General features: G+C 51.3%; 1 protein-coding gene across 1 annotated transcript in view; it reads right to left on the bottom strand.

The window, feature by feature from the left end:
* Positions 1 to 200: 200 nt before the first annotated feature.
* EPHB1 (EPH receptor B1) overlaps positions 201 to 19,704 on the bottom strand; it is a 42,454-nt gene continuing 22,950 nt past the window's right edge. The window contains exons 4-16 of the mRNA XM_052687284.1: positions 16,491 to 16,646; positions 11,390 to 11,725; positions 9,812 to 9,993; positions 9,563 to 9,725; positions 7,396 to 7,504; positions 7,174 to 7,238; positions 4,900 to 5,022; positions 3,535 to 3,782; positions 3,235 to 3,450; positions 1,541 to 1,690; positions 908 to 1,101; positions 665 to 820; positions 201 to 579 (exon numbers count right to left, since the gene is read on the bottom strand). Coding sequence (XP_052543244.1) covers positions 471 to 579; positions 665 to 820; positions 908 to 1,101; positions 1,541 to 1,690; positions 3,235 to 3,450; positions 3,535 to 3,782; positions 4,900 to 5,022; positions 7,174 to 7,238; positions 7,396 to 7,504; positions 9,563 to 9,725; positions 9,812 to 9,993; positions 11,390 to 11,725; positions 16,491 to 16,646 — 2,207 coding nt within the window. The 3' untranslated portion in view covers positions 201 to 470. The remainder of the gene's footprint in view (positions 580 to 664; positions 821 to 907; positions 1,102 to 1,540; positions 1,691 to 3,234; positions 3,451 to 3,534; positions 3,783 to 4,899; positions 5,023 to 7,173; positions 7,239 to 7,395; positions 7,505 to 9,562; positions 9,726 to 9,811; positions 9,994 to 11,389; positions 11,726 to 16,490; positions 16,647 to 19,704) is intronic.

The following is a 19,704-nucleotide window of genomic DNA, read 5'->3' as shown; positions in this document are numbered from 1 at the left end:
GGAGGCTTCTCTGGATGGGAAACCCAATGTGACGCCACTCCCTTCCCCAACAGCCCCCTGCCTCCTCCTCCTCAGTTCTGACTACTGCTCACTGGCGGTGGGATTGGAGTCTGGTCTCTAGGATTTGGGTTTGTTTCCCCCCAACGCACATTGGTTTGTCTTCACTGGTGGTTGGGGTTTGTTATTTTTTTGTGTGTGTGTTTGTTCTTTTTTTTTTTTTTTTCTTTTTTTTTAAATATATGATTTGTACATATTTATACTTATTTATACGCTGTCCCCCGTGACATCGGTAAGTGTGCTTCTGTTGGTGAGGGATGGAAGTCACCAGGCCGAGGCGAGTCCCAGGAACGTCCTCCGCGGTCCGGCCGTGGCTGCCCCTCTCCAGCTGCGGCCCCACGGCTCCCATCAGTTCCTCCCCTCCCACCTCCGCTGCCTGCCCTCCCCGTTCCCTCCCCGTCGAGCGAGGGACGTCACGCCATCGAGGTCGGAGACTGACTCATCTGCACGCGCATGGACTGGATGCTGTTCAGGATCTTCTTCTGGTGCCCAGCCAGCGTTATTCCTATTCTCAGGAGGTCTCTGCAAGACAGACAGAGGGATGTCAACAGACAGCTGTGCCGACCGGTCCCACAAACCAGCAGCCACGCGGTGACACCAGACGTACTCAGATGTCATCTGGGCGACCAGCTGGAGGGAGGTGAATCCAGCGCTCAGGAAGTTGTCTCTGTACTGGCTCATCTTGACGGCGCTCAGCCAGTCTTCTACTGAGGTAAAGGCAGTGAAATCAGGGATAGAGCGGTCGAGGAGGGGCTGAGAAGGCCTAGAAGGGAACAGAGAGGCACCGAGGTGAGGACGCAATCCCTGAATCCCGGTCCCACCAGATGCGGCACCTCGCTCGGGGACTCACACAGCGGTGATGGTAGCCACAGTTTTGAGGCTTGCCGGGTTGCGGATCATCTTGTCGAGGGTGTTGACAATCTCGGCGAAGCGAGGCCGGGTGTTGCGGTCCTTCTGCCAGCAGTCCAGCATCAGCTGGTGCAGAGCAGCCGGGCAGTCCATGGGCGGCGGGAGCCGGTAGTCCTGCTCGATGGCATTGATGACCTGCAGGGCACGGAGCGGCACGTGAGGAGCACGATGGCACGGGGACAGTGCTGCCAACCCGCTGCCACCAGCAAAACGAGCGGGAGGAGCTGCAGCAGGAGGTTAATCTCCACTCTGATGCTCCGCGCACCGCAGTTCCTCCGGCAGAGCGCTGCCGCTCATTATCTCGGCGGATTGCGTTGGAGTGCGGCAGTCGCACTTCCAAAGCTCTTTCCCAGCTTGCAAACCCTCTGAACATTTTCAAAGGCGCTGCAGCTTCCTGAAGTCCAATTACCAGCCCACTGGCTTTTCTTCCCAGATTCCCTCCCGCCATCCCTCTCGCTCGCCAGCCTGTTTCATCTCAGAAACCGAGAGCCGCCGAGGCTGCGGAGTCTGGAGCAGCTCCAGCTCCACCTCAACCTCATCGTTTTCCAGTAAGCAGCGAGCCTCCAACACTTACGTCCTGGTTGGACATGTCCCAGTAGGGCCTCTCCCCGAACGACATCACCTCCCACATGACGATGCCATAGCTCCAGACATCACTGGCTGACGTGAACTTGCGGTACGCAATCGCCTCCGGTGCTGTCCATCGCACAGGGATCTTCCCACCCTGAGAAAACAGGAGCTGGTGAGTCACAGCCATGCCCAAAACACCTCTGGGGATTGATGTTGTAATTCTCAGGGGACGGCAGGGAAGATCTGGCTGGGGACAGCCTCTGAAAGCCCCTACAATGGCACTGCCACCCAGTTCCAGCAGGGAAAGTGACAGCATCCCAACCCTTTGCAGCCCACACATGCATCCTGCTCAAGGCAAAGAGTGCTTCACGGTCACCGGTGCTCCACAAAATGACAGCAGAAAGTGAGAAGATGAAGGAAAAAGCACAGAAACGCATGGTATGTGCCCCAGGGCAGAGCTGCATTGTAAATCGTCGAGCACTATTGTTTTCCCTATCCCTTCCAATGAAGCATCAGCTGCTCTTTAAGGCTGAATGGCAAAAATTTTATTTGAATAACTATAAATGGAGAAATTAACTGCTAGGTTGTTTTTCCTGCCTTTCCCCCAGAGCTAAAAACCTGCTGTGGGAGGCAGAGTGATGTAATCGCAGGCACAGAATCATTTCCCAGCTGCCGAGGAGATCTATTATGGCCTAAATTAAATAAAAACACAGATGAGATAATCTCTTTTATCTCTGAAGGTGGAAAAAGGCTACTTCAGGTCTCTTCTCAGTTACTGCTAAGGTCTTTACACCAAAACCTGATGTGTTTCTACTCAAAGGCCACCAGATAGGTCTGAGCAGGGAGTGGGAGTAGACGAGAGTCCAGTCAGAAACCCAGCAGCTCCCTCTGCTCCCCCGGCAGCAGCATAACTCTCTTGATCCATTTACTTCAGTCTGATGAAATCCCAATTGCCTCATCTCCTCGGTGTTCCTGTCACAAACTACATTACATTGAAACACACCTGGGCACAGCCTGGCAACACAACAAACTGCTTTGCAGGGGTCCTTGTAGGACATGCACACTCTTGCACCCAACCTATGCCTCTCCTGGCTGTCCTGGTGTCTGCCTGTAGTAGATGCACTGCCTCCAGCTTCCCCCGAGGCAGGATCCTGCCACTGTGCTGTACTGCTGTGTTATGAAATGTTTACAAAGCGTTAGGAGGGTTATTAGCTCTTTTAATAACTGATTAATCAATTAGAGAGCCCAGCAGGTCAGCAGGGTGCTGACAGCCTTCTCATCTGCTCATCCATAACACCAGTGACAGCTCACCAGGGGGTTTATGTGATGCATACAGTACCTAGTGATGCATCCCTGGTCCCACCTGACCCGTTTGTTGGTCAGGATAGAGCAGAGAGGTGCTCTGGGAGCAGGGAGACATTAAACTCATAGAGAAGGAATGGAAAAGCGGATGATGCAAGGAATGTCAGTGGCCACTTCCCAAGCAAGGCAGCAGCAAAGCAGCAGATCCTTCCCTGCTGATGGAAGGAAAGCAGCAAGAAGAAGTAAGGGGTGGATGAGGGCAGGACGTGCCTCTCTGAGCACTGCCAGCAGGCGCAGTGCAGCACGACTGATGCTGCACAGATCTTTGCCATTTTTAGTGAACTGGACTCAATGGGAGGCTCACAGATTTGTCCCTGTGGGAAGCAAGGTACATACCAAGGAACTGGTGTAGGTGGGATCAGATGTGTCATCCTGCAGGTAGCGTGAGAGGCCAAAGTCTGACACTTTGCACACCAGGTTGCTGTTGACAAGAATGTTCCTGGCCGCCAGATCCCTGTGGACATAGTTCATCTCTGCCAGGTACTTCATCCCAGCAGCAATCCCTCTGAGCATCCCCACCAGCTGGATCACCGTGAACTGCCCATCATTTTGCTGTGATCGGAAAGAGCACATGTAAGGATCATGGAGGCCTGGCTCCCAAACCCTGCAGCCAAACGATAGTCCACTTTGCCTCACCCGCAGGAACGAGTCCAGGGCCCCATTCTCCATGAACTCTGTGATAATCATGACTGGTCGGCTCTTGGTCACCACCCCTTCCAGCCGGATGATATTGGGGTGGTCAAACTGCCCCATGATGCTGGCTTCGCTCAGGAAATCCCGACGCTGCTTCTCTGAATAGCCAGCCTTCAGTGTTTTGATGGCCACGTAGATCTCCCGCTTGCCAGGCAACTTCAGGCGGCCTTTGTACACCTCTCCAAACTCCCCTGCAAGAGCAAGACCACACATTACCATCCCCATACAAATCTGCATAGAACAACAGCAGCTTGTCATCCAATTCAGTTGGCTGAGAAGCATTGGCCAGTTGGCAGCCATGGGTGCTCCCTTCTACAAACCTCCATACTCTTTGAAAGATGCTGAGGACATAGCTGGGCTTACAGCCTCCTCCACACTGGCAGAGCCCATTGCCGGAGCCAGGAGCTGCCCTTGGGAATTCCTCCCAGAAAAAATTGTACAGCAAAGGCACCAACTTTTAAGGACCACGTCAAGTGCAAGGTGTGAGCGCACTGACAGTCACAGCCACCTCTCTGCACATAACTTATCTAGGAAGGGAAAATAATTGGGCTGTTTCCATCGCTGCGCTCTGATTTAGAACACAGAAAAATCTCCCTCTCATTTCCACTGGGAGAGCTTTTCCTTCACCAAGGTGAAATTTATCTGTGGAAGGATTACAATTAAGCCAGGCTTACAGTTGCTTTGCCTTGATGAGCAGCAAAAGGCAGCCGATACGCTGCCGAAGTTGATCCTGACTGAAACAGCTCACTGCTTCTTTGCAGCTTCCCCCCACCTTCACACTTTCCCTTCTATGAGCATGGCACAGTTAGTTAAAAACTGCAATAAAGGCACCACAGATGATATATAGACACATGTATGCGTGTGTTCCCATACATATGTATGGGAATATGGCACAGACTAGAATGAGATCTGTTTTTTTCCTTCTAATCTCACGGAAATAAACCAGGAAATCCCACAGCTGGCCAGCGAATAAATTAGAGTTCTTCCCAACCTTAGAGAAGCTTTGAGAGCAGAAACCAACCTCATGTTCCCTAATCCACCAAAAGCCTGATAACCCTTGAGAACTTTGCATTTCCCAACGAAGGATCACACGTGCACCCCCAGGAAAAACCCAGCAAAAAAAAAAACAAAAGTAGAACTCGTGGGTTGAGATAAAACTATTTACTAAGATAGAGAAAAGGAAAAGGTTAATAGTTACGACTATATACGAATGTATATAACAAGTGATGCACAAGCAATTGCTCACCACCCCCCAAACAACCCACCCAGGAGGGTGGAAAGGGCAGGGACATGGCAGTGGGGACCCACCTGCTCCAATGACCTCTTCAATCTTCACAAAGGAGACATCAATCTCCTTGGCGAACTCACGCACTGCCTCGTTGGGGTCCTCGTAAGTGAAAGGGTCAATGTAAATCTTCATCCCTGGAGACCCTTGTGGTGAGAAACACAGGAGAGGCATCAAAAGGGAGAGAAAATCAAGAGTCATTGTGCCACAGCCAAGAACTGCTCTCTCATCCTCAAGTCCATTAAATCAGCTGCTATTTGCTCTGTCACACCTCCGTGTCCCACAGTTGTCCTCTCCTGACCCCTCCACCAAGGTTAGAGGAGGGGACCCCAGAGGGGTGACGAGGTGGGCAGGAGCTGCTGGTGAGCATCCAGGGGGACGCTTCCAGACCACAGCTACAATTAGCGGGTTTTATGGGAAGGGAAGTGGCAAGTTTATGAGGCTGTATGCATTATTTAAGAAATATTTATTTACCCAAAAAGGGCTCTGATAGTTTTGTGGCTGCCACTAAATTGACAGAGTGCAGCAATTATAATCAAAAACCTGTGCGGAGCCATAAACCGAGGCTTTGCTGGCCTCTTTTCACCCACCCCTGCTGGGCAGCAGCAGCAGGAATCGGACAAGGCAGGAGGATGCAGGCTCTGCCCCTCGCCCCAATGGCAAGCCAGGAAGGACGGGGGATAGAGATGGTAAATCTTAACCCTAAAAACATGTCAGCATGGGGGACACCTGGTCCTCGAGGTCATCCTGGGGGAGTGGGGCATTGCTCAAGCACAGAACACGCTGCTTGCAGCACTGCCTGCTCCGCATCAGGGGCATTTGGGGCAGGAGATCTGCGCCTCCAGGGCCAGGGACGAGGATTGCAATGAAGCCATCTGTGCATCTCCCAGTTCATAAATCCCTTTACGGCTCTGTCTCGAACACTTTAACTGCCCCATAAATTTTTTTACAAGAGCAGCTGATGCTCCAGCCAGGATTACAAAGGGATTTACAGGATCGTAACCAAGACTGACTCACTGATCAAAAAATTGAATAAATAAAGGAGAAAATAACACCAAAGTTCCTTGCCTGCTGCCAATACAGGCTGGCTTTTAAACACCAACTGATCCATCCTGGGCTCAGCAATCACCAGATTCAGCTCCCACCCCAAATCCCCCAGAGGTACTCATGTCCCCATCCCATCAGAATGAGTGGGATTCAGGCACCTCCACTTACTAGCTCTCTGTGCAGACCTCAACCAGCAGAACACCCCAAGTTCAAAGGACAGAGCACCTTTGGCACGTACACGTGCATCCTTGCTGATGGCCCACAGGGATGAGACACGGAAATGGCAGCCCACTTCTCACCACCTCGAAACCTCAGGTCAGCAGTCCCAGCACGGATGGCCTTTGGGCGATCCAGGCGGAGCCAACAGAGATGCTCTAATTGCCATGCCATGAACTGAGCGGGCTGTTTGTTCCAGCTGCTGCCCTCAGCTCCCCATTAGTCACCCACCACAAATTTCCCACCTGTTTTGCTCCAATGCATGTAACAACCATACGCCTGGAGGCTTGCTAACCTTGACAGAATTTTGCTGTGCTGCCATTGCCTGGCTTTAAAAATGAAATACCAAGATCCGTTTCAACATTTTTCTACCTGGTTTTGAACCCCCTGAATCCTTCCTTTCCCTATCTGATTTTGCCAGGCTGGCTGCTTTGTGAGTTCAGCAGGGAACTGCCAGCCTCATAGAATCATTAAGGTTGGAAAAGACCTGACTGAGATCATCTAGTCCAAACATCAACCCCAAGTCAGCCCCAGCCTCCTATGCTTACTGCTCTGCTTTCTCTCAGACTGGTTCCCAGTGTACAGGCATCTGTGTGGGCTTTGTTTTGGCAGGACCCACCCTAAAGTTGAAGATTTCCTCTCATGCATGCAGCAAAATCCCACTAAAGCAACACAGATTTACTGCTGCCAGCAAGGAAATAGCTAAAAATGCAAGAAAAAACTTGAACTCTATCCCTGCACAGGCACAATGCTGCAGTCTGCCCACAGACCTGGCTAGCAAATTTATTTCTAATCACCTAAACCCCACTCATCCCATACACTGAGTCCTCAAAAGGAGGCAGAAACACCTGGAAAGCTTCTCCAGAAGGATGTAAATGGAGTTTGCTGGTGCTTGCAATGCTTGCCAGGGCTGGGTAACACCAGGAGCTATTGCTCTGCTCCTTTATCATCATTTTGCCCCCTTCTGCTCTTCTCCCTCCCCACCAACACAAAGCCCCCCAACCCCTCTCCGTGCCCATTTTCTCCCTGCTCACCTCTGCCAGTGCTGTAGTGCTGCAGCTTATCGCTGTACACCGCCTCCTTGCTGTACGCTCGCTTCCTAGGAGGACAGAGCAGATACCTCCATGAGCATCTCTGCCCCAATCCACTCCCCACGGAGCAGCCCACGCATCAGTGCCTCCCCCTGTGCTGTGGTGACCAGCCCAAGCACGTTCCCTACCATCCCTTCCCACCCCAAACCTCTCTCACATCCCCACCTGCTGCAGACTATGGAGATAGCCACCAGCGAGACGATGAAGACCACGCCGGCCGCTGCAGATCCTGCAATCAATGGCAGCTGCTCCCTCAGCTCAGACTTGTAGTCATCTGCAGAAGGAAAAGGATGCAATGAGGCCTCCCAGGCAGCCCCCAGAAATGGGGCAGAGCTCCCAAAATGGGCCCACGGGGAATGCTTCACAGCAAGGGCAGTCAGCAAGGAGAGCACACGGCAAGGGACCACTGTGCTGAGCTCTCACACGCATTAGGCTGAAAATGTGGAAGAGAAGGTCCTAGGAATTAACTCATGGAGTCTCACAGGGCTCCTAAACGTTCCAGGAAAGTAGGCAAAGAGACCCACGGGAGAAGAGGCACATCTGAGAGCATCAGATTTTGCTGCAAACCTCCTTCAACAGAAGGCCATTTTTATTTCATTTCTGTACCTAACTTCGGGCCACATTAAGATTGCTTCCTGTGCACAGTGACAAGCTTTGACATTTTTGCTCTTAGGTCCGTGGAGTAATACCTAACCAGCTGACAGCTGTCCCATTAGTTGTGTCAGGAGCCACAGGCAAGGGTTAAAAGAACATTCACTTCAAAAGGAAATATTTAGCACTCTTTTATCTGCATTCTTCTGCTCTGCAGTTAATTACTAACAGCTGAATTTCTCCCTTGCACACTGCTCAAATCCAGAGAAATTCTCCTCTAACAATTATTATTTAATAACCTCCAGTATTGATTCTTACTAAATTTCAATTAATTGCTTATCTGAGGCAGGGTTTTTTCTTCTTGCTTCTCTAATTTCGGATGCTGAAGGGTCAGTGCCATCTCATTCCACTCAGTCTCCCCCATGGGCTTTCCCTCTCCCCACTTGCAGAAGCTTGCCCATTGCATGCCCTCCTCTCCAGGCACCTGTAGCTGGCTGCCACCTGGCCCCACATCGGGAAAACCAGGAGATTTGGGGGACAGATGCTGGGATGGAGATAGGGGCTGGGTTGTTGGGTGCCTGCAAAGACCCCTTTCCACCATAGGGTGCTCTGTGGGTCTGGCAGCAGCACATCTCATCCACCCAGGTACAGCGGGACATGCTTCTCATGATCACAACATGATGAACACAGGGGATCTTTATCTGTGTTAATAATATTAAACCATCATTTCTAGCAGCCTCCAAGCCTGGTTCCTTCAAGGCTCTTTGGGGACCCACAGCCAACACCACGGTGCTTTTGCAGTCCTAGCTATGGCCATTCATCAGCCTGCAGAGGTTGGTGAAGCAGAAGCAAAGCTTTAGGAAACCAGCAGCAGAGGGCTCAGACCCACAGCATTGCCAAACTGGAGCCCAAACCAAGCTGGCAGTGGCAGAAAAGGGGTTTTGCAGGGACTTCAGCATCTGGAGAAGCAGAGGGGCCACTGAAATTTTCTTCCTGCACTCACTGACTGCTGGATTTGTCCCAGAGCTGTCAGTGATAGAAAGTTATCCCATGAATCATTGGTGCTTATTTCTGAGTGGCCATACATTAGGAAGGGCTGGGGCCAGAGGAATGATAGCATGATGCTGGTTTGGGGGTCAGAAGACACCATGAGGTTTGTTCCCCTCCACTGTACCACCTTGGAGTGAGGCATCCCAAGAGAGATGGGTCTGAACCTTCTGGGTTTTTACTGGAAGGCTCAGTTGTGGCTCCCAACATCTCAGCAGAGCTTCGGGTCCTTCTGGGGCCAGCACCTCGCGTGCAGATGGTGACCCAGGGCAGGAGGAGGAACAGCTTTTTTCCACGTGCCTGTGCTCTCTGCATCTTTTATTAGTGTTATTCAGAGAAGAGCAATAAAGCTGATGAAAGGGCTGGCAGCACTGATTTACGGGAGGGATGCCTCAAACGCCTGGAGAAAGGAGGACAGGGAGGAGACCAGGACACAGCCCCATCACCATGGAGGGATGCAGGAAAGACAAAACCACAGCTAAATAGCAGGGGAGCAAACAGAGCAAAGAGATTTACAGCAGCATACTCCTCCAGCTGGCGGTTAAGAAGACATCCCTTTAAATCACCTGGCTTTTGTCACACTGCCCGCCTGGGGAGAGTTTTGCAGAGGCAAGTTCATTTAATCCAATTAAAGCCCAAAGCTGTGGCTGGCAATGCGTTCTCCTCCCCCTGCACACCCCAGCTGCCCACTCACCATCAGTCAGTGTCTGGAAGCACATCTTCCCACTGTACTTCCCATAGCCAGCCACCGTCCTTGCTCGCACTTGCACCACATACACCATGCCGGGGCGCAGCCCCTCCAGCCGGGCCGTGTTGGTCTGACTGCGGGCCATGGAGGAGTTGTACTCGTTGTGGTCCTGCAGATACACATTTCAGGCAGGTTGCAGCAATGCTGTAACCCACCCTGTGCCCACCATCCATCACGGGGTTCCCCCAAGCTTACTGCTGCAGGTCTGGAGCCCACAGCGCCGCTGACATCAGGCGTGCAGATGCGGCTCAGCTTCTCATAGTAGCGCAGTTCGTAGTCCAGGATGATGCCGTTGGGCTGCTCCGGCTGTGGCCAGGACAGCGTGATGCTCCTCATGGTGGCACTCACCTGGTGCATGATGGGGACAGTGGAGGGTGCTGCAAAGGAAGCGAGAGGGAGGAATTAACGCCGAGGGCAAGTCCCAGGGAGGGCAGAACCTCATGTCACGCCAGCAGCTGTGCACTCCGTGGGATGAGGTACCAGTGCGGCAGCGGGGAAACGGCACCGCAGTGGCTGACGCGGAGCCCGAGAGACAAGTCGGCAGGGGACTTCTGCTACTTAAAGCAATTACTCTTTTTAATTAGGGATCTGGAAATCCTCAGTGCTCTTTCTCCCTGAGCTCACTCTGTAGTCTGGCCACTCGACGGCATCTCCCGCAGCACAGCAAGGGGAGGCTGCCTGGGGACAAGCAGAGCTCCAAGGAGAAATATTTCCAAAGCCCAAGCAGCACAGCATCAAACCACCCCAGCAGTTTTGTCTTCCAAGTTCCATATGAGATTTGGAACAATCCTGCTCCTATTCCTACTGAAAGCCTCCAAAAAGGCACCCGAGTCACTATGCAGCTGCAGTTGTGCCAGGGAGACCCAGACAGGGCCAGCATCATGTCCCAGCCTCTCTGCCTTCCTCCTCATCACCATCATCCTCCCCATGCCTGGGACAAAGGTGGGAGGAAAGCAGGAAAATCATCTTGTCCTGCTTGGCACATAAGACCAAGCTGCACGTCTGCCTTGTGCCTCAGGAGATGTCAATAGTCCAGCACTGTCTTTGTGTACTCAGCATGTTTAATCTTTTTTTCTTGTTCTTTTTTTTTTTTTTTAATCTCTTCATATCTGCTTTAAGACGCTCACTATTTCAGAAATTAAACACCTAGCTTGATTGCTGTGGTGTTAACTGCTGCATTTGCAGCCCCCCATGCTCCTGCCTGCCTAGTGGGGATAATGCTGTGCGGGCAGCCCTAATAGGGAAAAACCCCCTGCAGAGCCAGAATGAGTGAAGACAGCAGCAGGGAAGCACAGGTGGAGCAATGGGAGAGGTGTTTGTGGAAGCATGGGTACATGAAGTAGCAGGGGCAGCAAAAACACAGCCCCAAAACCCTCCCCAGAACCAACGCTCTTGGTGCCAGCAGTGGGTTTGACTGCATGTGGCTAAGGAAACAAAAATGCCAGCCAGGTGCAAACATAACACAAGAGCCTGATAGCACTGTATTCCCAGAAACTGGGATACTAAAATATTTACGCCAGTGTCTGTCTCCTGCGTTCCTGAGGGAGCAGGTTAACAAAGGTTGCCTGTTATGCACTCAGCACAGCACAGAAATTACCATCCCCTGTCTCTTCCCCATGCAAACAGATTCCCAACCCCTCCGCCTGCCACGCTCCTCACACAGCCGGGTCCTCTGCCAAGAGGAAAGGCAAGGCCACTTCATCCCCTATAAATCTAGCAGAGATGAAAGCCAGGTATCGATCCCAGGATCCCACGTGCCACCCTGGGACTCACCAGCTTGGTTGGTGGTGATGTTCACGGAGACGTGCTGAGGTGGGAAGGGGCTCTTGTTGGAAACCCCATTGACCGCCTGGATCTCAAAGGTGTAGGGCGTGTGTGCCCAGAGGCTGCTGATGAAGACACGGGTCTCTGTCAGCCCAAGCTGTCGGGGCACAAAGTCCACGTTGTCGTCGCAGCGGGAGCAGGCACGCCGGTCCGCCCGGCACTTCTTGCAGACGATGTTGTAAGTGACATCATCCCGGCCTCCCGTCTCCCGCGGTGGGTTCCACTCCAGGATGATGGAGGTCTCGTTGACGATGGAGATGACGTTGCGTGGACCGGAGGGGACGCCTACAGGGAAGGAGAAGGGTTGAATCAGGTCCTCGTGCCAAATGCTGCGTGCTGTAGGGCAGGGCAGGAGCCCAGGGTGCTTCAGCCCTAAAGACGACACCCCAAGCTCCATCTGCCACCTATTCACCACCTCCTGACTCAGGAGCGACGTCACCTCCACCTCTTTGGAGATGGTGCAGACTTTCCCATCCTCATCTCCACCAATCCCAAACCTAACCCCAACCTCATCTTAGTCTCCACCTTTCTCCAACCGACCACACCACCAGCACAAGGAAGGGGCTTGGGGTTCAGACTGGGGCTCCCCATACTTTTCATTCTCCACAGACTTGTTTCTTGCCTAAAAGAACCCCCGCAGCATGCTGTGAATTTGGATCCATTTTAACCATCAGACAATGCTAAGATGGCTCAAGGCTTTATAGGGTACCCCCAGAAGCTTATCTCAAGCAGATTATCACAAGAAACATTGCCTAGCAAGAAGAACACAAAACCAGAGGAACGATGGACCAAAGTAAGACCTAAATGGAAAGTGGTCAAGTATTTCAGGTTGGGAATGCAGGAATTTAGCCACAGCATTGGGTGGGATGTCAAACAAGAGTCCATTGACAAAAGCTATGAGAAATTCCAAGCCAGGAGCTGGCATGGCTACTCCAGAGCATGGGTGTCCAACCTTTTTGCTTACATGGGTCACATTCAGTGAGCAGAAATCACTTTGAGCTGCATATACATGAGTCACTCTAGAAGTAATGCCTCCTATTTATTTCCATGGAAATGACAACAGATACGAAGAGCACAATAACACTACTGATAGAGCAAATTATCAGCTACAAAAGGCTATTTTTCAACACAGTCACCACCATTAGCTATGCATATTTGCCAGTGATGAACAAGAGCCTGCATGCTGCGCTCCAAGAAGATGATACACTGGGAAATGACAGCCCCCAGAAGTCTCCAGTACTCCTCACATCATTCCCAATCCTGGGTTAAAGAGGCAGAATAGCACAGTGATGGGGAAGAACATCTCTCTTCTGTTTCCAATTTGTTTGATTTATTACCTCTAACTCCTTTTTAATACCACTACCTTACATTCTTTTACCATGTGTAGTAAATTTATTATCTCTCCTTATCTTAATTGGGTCGTTTTTGGTTTTCTTCTTCCCAAAAAGGGGACAGGAGGCTGAAAGGGGCCAGCGAGGGCTTCTCCCCCTTCTTACCACCCTGTCATGCATGAAACCACGACACGAGTGGGATATGTGACCTTGTCTTTGTGAAACTAACACACCAGTTTGATTCAATGGCAGTGGCTGCAGTTCTTAATGAGCTCTCAAAGTGTTCAGAGCTTTTGGATGAAATTTTTCTCTTCGTGTACTTCATCCTTGACAATAGTAGTTCACAGATGTGTATACTGGCAAAAAGCAATGATATGAATAAGGCATGACTGTGAAGCAAAGGATATTCTTCTCTGTTAAGATAGGAATTACAAAAGTCCAGTAAAGAGACACGATTAGACTTCTGAGTTGAATATTTGGCTGCAGATCTATATATTCCATTTGAAAATGTGCAGGTCGTGTATTTATATCAACTGAAAAATGGTCTCACAAATGTAAATTGATGATTTATGTTTGGCAATCTTGAAACCCCAAGCTGTGAGATGTCAACGTGCCCAAAGGATGGGACGCCGTGCAGAGGGACCCAAGCAGGTTGAGCAGTGGCCCAGGAGAACCTCATGAGGTTCAACAAATCCAAGTGCAAGGTCTGCACCTGGGTCATGGCAACACCCACTATCAATACAAGCTTGGGGATGAAAGGACAGAGCACAGCCCTGCCAAAAAGGACTTCAGGGCACTGGTGGATGGCAGCTGGACATGATAGAAAGTCTGTCCCTTTCCTGGCTCAGGTTCTGCTGTGATGGGACAAGGGAAAACGGTTTCAAACTTAAAAAGAGTAGATTTAGGCTGGATTTAAGGAAAAAGCCTTTTTACAATGAGGCACAGGAACCAGTTGTCCAGATACGCAGTGGAAGCCCCAACTATGGAGACATTCAAGGCCAGGCTTAACCAGGCTCTGAGCAACCTGATCGAGCTGTGGATGCCTCTGTTCATTGCAGGGGAGCTGGACTAGATGGCCGTTAAAGATCCCTTCCAACTCTACAGATTCCACAGTTCTCTTTTCAAATCCCTTTATCAAAACAGAAAGCACAGCCGCATATCTTCACTGCTCAGAGCCCCGAGTTTAGCTAATGTAGCAACATGCATACAGTTATTTGACTTGAGTCAGCACTGCACACACTGCCCTCCTCGTTGCCCTGCTTTCAGTTGACACAGCGTTAACAGCACACTGACAGTTCGGCCTCTGCTGAGCAATGGACACGTGCCTGGGGCTGCTCTGCAGGGAAGAGCCCAGAGATGGGAATTAAATACAGCAGCAATTCCATATGCGGGCAAAACAGGGCTGGGATGGATGGGGAGCCAGCCACACCACAGAGAGACATGAAATGCACAGCTGTGTCATTAGGATGAGCCCTTCTCCAAAAACCCAAGCGCTGTCTGCAATTAATTCCTCATGCCAGTGGGCCTGGCGTGTGAGCACTGCACTTCCAAGGAAGAAAAAAGGACTTTCCTACATTAGGAAGAATTCAGAGCTGAGCAATAAAAACAATAAAGGAGCAGATCCTGGAGGAGAGATTGCTGAAGGACCGATGTCCCAGGGAGCCTCCTGCATCAGGGAATGCAGTGATGCAAAGCAATCGCTCCCTGGGATGGAGGCAACGAGCTGCAAGCACTCAGGGCAATGGAGATTTGCCCTGCTCCAGCCACTGACCCCAGGGAGCTCAGGGGACCCCAGAGCCCTGGTGGGGTGTCCTTGCCCCTTATCCTTCGCCAATATCCAGGCAGGCACTTCAGGAGCCTTGATCTGTTGCCACGGATACAGCAGATAGAAGCATTGTGTTAAAACAGCAAGAAAAAAAAACACAAGGTCTTATAAGTAAAATTGAATCCAACAGAAGATTCCCATCCATTTAGTTCCTCTTCCCTCCAGCAGAGTAAATGTGCTTGTTGTGGAGGATCAGTAGTGCAGCATCCTCTCCCACAGGGCTGTGCTGGATTTGAGGTGCTGCTGCACAGCATCACTTGGGACCGGGCCACCACCTACAATGGGGCCGTGCTCCCCTCCTCACCATGAGGAAGGCTGCTGGAAATGCAGTGGGAGAAACCAGCTCTGATAATAGGATTAGAGGGGAAAGCAGCAAGAAAAGGAGAAGTGAGTTCTGCGTGTCCTTAAGTACAGCTTTCCCCTGATTATCAGAAGGAACAGGCAATGCCCTCATGCTCTGACCATTAATAAATAGATGAAAAAGAGAAAAAGCCTTTTTACACCAGCCAAGAATGCTCAGCCAGTTCTGCAGTGCCAATGCAGGCAGCAGGCTCCAGCTCTGAAGTTCTGAGCTCTAAAGGATTTTGGAAAAAGAAAAGGTACAGTGGAGGAGTATCCGGCTGGAGCTGCCCAGATCGAGGTCATGGCACTGCTTTACCACGAGGACTTCCCTATAATGCTCAGCTAATACACTAAATGAAGATAGAGAAGGGTTTGCTCCCATGACACAGAATAACTTTGACAGAGAACAGCTGGCACCTCAAATTAGCCCGTTTGAAAATTAAGCTTCAACAAGAAGAAATAAAAATGAGCAAATGGATTATTTTCCTAATACTGTAATCCTTTTGCACAGCAGCCCTGTAAATCAACAACATAATGAGGCACAATGCAGACACAGGTTCAGATGCAGTTCTGCCTGCCAACAGCTGCTCCACCAGTCCAAGCCACAACAAACACAGTTCCAGCTCAGCACAGAGGCACTGACACACACTGAGACTGAAGCACAGCACTGCACCAAGCACCACTGGCTGCACGTGGAAGATAATGTGGTGCAGTCAACATGGGAAGCATCCCAACACCTTCAAAAAAATGCAGTTTCCAAATAGTAAGTTCTTTACAGAGAGAGTGAGTGGTGAGGTGCTGGAACAGCTGACCAGAGAGGCTGTGGATGCCCCATCCCTGGAGGTGTTGAAGACCAGATTGGATGGGGCCCTGGGCAGCCTGGTCTGGTATTAAATGTGGAGGTGCGTGGCCCTGCATGAGGCAGGGGAGTTGGAGATTCACGATCCTTGAAGTCCTTTCCAAAGCTGGCCATTCTGTGATTCTGAGCAAAGCCCATCTCCAGCAGATCTTCTATCAGATAAGGCACAGGAAGTCCCAACCACACACCTTAAAGACTGTAACAAGTGGGACGCAGATGAGAACTCAGCTGAACCACCTCCACAGGAACCCGGCTGGCCAGGCAGCCACAAGGTGAGGGGACAGCACTGTCACCACCAAGCTCCATGCTTTGGGTCTCCCATGCTCAAAGGATGCAAGCCCACAGCAGAAGAGGAGATGGTTGGCACTCCCAGCAGCTCATGGCTCTGCAAACCACATGGAGAGAGAACATCTCTGCTGAGCCTTTTCTAAGGGTCTCGTGTTAAAGCTTCTGACTCAATGCACTGATTTTTCGGGGCAGTTTGGAGGCATTGAGGCCAGCACTCACTTTCCCACCAGTCTGCAAAGAGCTGCAGATTCTTCCTCCTTCCTTACTCCCTCCTCACCAAAACCCAGGCTCGAGGCCCATGCTGCCACCTCTTACAGCCCACAAACAGCACCATGGCCACACAGAACCCCTCTCCCTATTCCAAACTGCACAGCAGGAGCAGGTCTGAGCTTCCCTGATACTCACTGGTGCAGGCAGCTGTCGGTGGGTCCAGGTCAGCCCGAAAGTAGCCATTGCGGCAGGCGCAGAGCGGTGAGGCCTCAGCACTGGAGCGGCTGTTGGGGGGACATGGGGCACACAGCCCCGCACCCTGACTGGCTTTGAATGTCCCAGCTGGGCAGGCTGCAGAGAGAAGAGAGAGAAGTTGGCTGTGCTGGATGTGCCAGGGTACCACCAGCCTTCTCCCATCACCTTTAATCGCTGATAGGAGGAGGCTTCGTTAATCAGCCATCGCATCGCTTTGAAGAAGCAAAATGGGATCCCCTGTCCCACCCCACCACCAGGGTGGCTTTCAGGGTGTGGATGAACGGGTGCACCTCTACCCTTAACAACCACAAAAGTACACTCATGAGTCAGAATTGTTTAGGCTGGACAAGCTCCCCCTCAGATCCCCAAGTCCAAGCCCAGCCCACCCCACATCCCTCAGTGCCACATCTCCACAGCTCTGAACACCTCCAGGGATGGTGACCCCACCGCCTCCCTGTGCAGCTGTGCAGTGCCTCACTGCTCTAAGAAGAGGATTTTTCCTCATACCCAACCTGAACCTCCTCTGGCACAATTTGAAAACCCAATGAAACCCAGTGCTGTGGCAGGGAACATCCGTACTTTGGTTCCCAGAGGTAAAAGCTCAGCACCAAGCCTGGGTAACCCCCACCCAGCCCACATGTTGGTGGCACCAGGCTGCTGTCACTCACAAAGCACAACAGAGCCACACTAAGTGTCTCATAAACACGGTGATGATTGAGATAATGGAAAGTGCCTCTTAGCCCCTGCCTGCCGCATCAGGATATGAGGCATCTCCTAGCAGCCACAAAGAGGAAATTAATAGGAGCAAGCAGGAGTAACCACTTTGATGCAATTTCCTTGGTAGATAGTGGACCATCTAATCTTTATTGGAGCCCTTTAACCTGTCATTCAAAACTCATGAAGGCCTCTTGCTTGCGCGGTCTCACCAGATATTAAAAGATGATAAAAAAAAAGAACAAATGAAAACAATATTTTACAATTTGATTATTCCGGGGACCTTCCCCCCCCCGCCCAAGGCACACCAGTGGTGCTGGATGAGGACAAAGCACCCCAGAGGGACACGCTGCTGTCCCATACCACCCTTCCTTCTCCCCATCAAAGGAGGCCACCCTGTCCCCAGCATCCCATGCATGGCCCGCTATGGAAGCACATACCCCTTGCTTATACAGACACACGGGGCCACCAAACAGGACATGAAGGTGACCTTCAGGATGCTGAAGATGACGCCCAGAATGCCAACACAGAGGGCTGGCACATCTCTCTCCTCATGCTGTCTCTGTACACAGTGGTACTCAGACATGCATCCGCCCCCTCGGGACAGCAGAAGCGTGCTGGGGAAGATCAGAGACTGTCATCCTGAACTCACAGAGAGGGAGGTGGATGGGAGGAAGGCTGTCATACAAGCATGCCCCTGTTATAAGCATGCTGGTGGGTTGGTGTAAGGGTTTTGTTTTTAATTACAAGGTAGCCAAGTGTCACTTGTCACAACATGGGAACAAAGTCCGCTCTGCAAGCATGCATCCTCAGGTTTCTTTTATCACTGCACTTCTCTGCAAATTCCTGTAATCTGCAAACACGTGCCCCATAATTATCACTATTACCAATTAGCACTGCTCTCCTGTAATTACAGCAGGATTGCCTAAACCCCATAGCTGAGCCTGCTGCCTGCCCCAGCCTCCCAAGGCTGAGTACTCTCCTTCTGGGGCTGGCCCAGCTACTTGTCCAGATGCTGCATTTTGACCTTTCTAGGTCTCTGGAGCCATCCCTGGGGCATGGCTTCCCCTCTTTGCAATGCATGCTTATTGCACAGAGGCTGCAAGAAGAGTAGTTGGGGTAAATTTCCCCCTTTCTGAAAACCCTGGGAAAGAAAAAAGAGGTGAAATATGCTATAAAAGCATCCTTGTCCTTGTTGTCGTTATGGTCCTCAGCCACAGAAGGAACCCATGGAAGGACAAAGCCTTCTCAATTTGCCTTAAACCATCACAGTTCACACTGATTCCCAAGCACACACTGCAGGCTGGGAGCTGAGTGCTTGCCCCACATAATTATGAGTAGCACTGGCTTTGTTGCATTGATGAAAGTAGCCAAAGCCAGTCCCAAAGTGAAAAACTCCAATGGGAAAAAGATGTTGTAGAAACAAGAAGCAGATTGGGGTGCAGAAACCTGCTCCACACCCAAAAGAAATGCCAATATTTAACATTGCAACCAGGCCTTGACAAACTCCTCACCTTTTCTCCCTCCTAATTCCCTGCTCTGGCTGAGCCAGCATCCCCAGCAAACCCTTTAGGAGCAGGATCAGGAGCCAGGAGAGCTCTGTGGTAGTGGCATCACCCCAGTGCTACCAGAGCCCCAAGCAGTCCCTTATGCAGGTAGGAAATGTTTTCCTCCTGCTGGGAGCCCATTAAGAGCCTCCTGCCTCCTCCATCCAGCTCACACCACGCAGTAGCCCTCAATCTAGACAACATCAAGTGCTTATTAATTACAAGTGGAGTGGTTCCTCATTAGTGCTGATGCTGTGATGGATGAGGCACACCGGGATGGGGACAGCAGAAGGCTCAAGCCACGTGGCCACATTCACGTCACCAGGACATACAGACCTGCCACTGCTTTCAGCTGGGACAGATTCAGCTCCCTCCATCCACCCCATGGACACAGAGGTCCCGACCCTGCAGCAGGCAGCCCCTTAACAGCAAGGCTGCCAAAGCAACCCTGAATAGTGCTTTCCTATGGCACTTTGGCTCCACTGCCAGATAGAAACGAGAAATGAAGGAACGGGGGAAAAAGCAAAAGCACCAAAGAGGCTGGAAAACTGCTCCTTAGCACTGCTGAGCTGAGCTGCTGAGAGCACGTTGTTCTCCTCCTCCTGGTGCCAGGGAGACCAGCAGCATCGCCCCGCTGCGCATCCTCTCAGAAGCCAAAAGAAAACCGTTTCATAAAAGGTTAAAAAGTCACAGAAAGGTTTCCAAGCTCCTGGGAATGAGTCACATTAAAAAAAAATTGGGCCAGGTGCTGGCTGCTGGCAAACGTCAGCAGGGAACAATGCAGGGCCGGACACGGGCTGGACCCCAACTCTTCCTCACTGCCCGGCCATTGTCCTGAGAACAATCTCAGCTCCCGCAGGGCCACGCTGCTGCTCAGCCTACGTGTGAGCATG

Source organism: Tympanuchus pallidicinctus, unplaced genomic scaffold (assembly GCF_026119805.1).
Source record: "Tympanuchus pallidicinctus isolate F22 unplaced genomic scaffold, pur_lepc_1.0 scaffold22, whole genome shotgun sequence".
NCBI classification, from domain to species: Eukaryota; Metazoa; Chordata; class Aves; order Galliformes; family Phasianidae; genus Tympanuchus; species Tympanuchus pallidicinctus.
The sequence above is the reverse complement of the archived record's forward strand: the minus strand, read 5'-3'. Positions and strand labels throughout refer to the sequence as shown.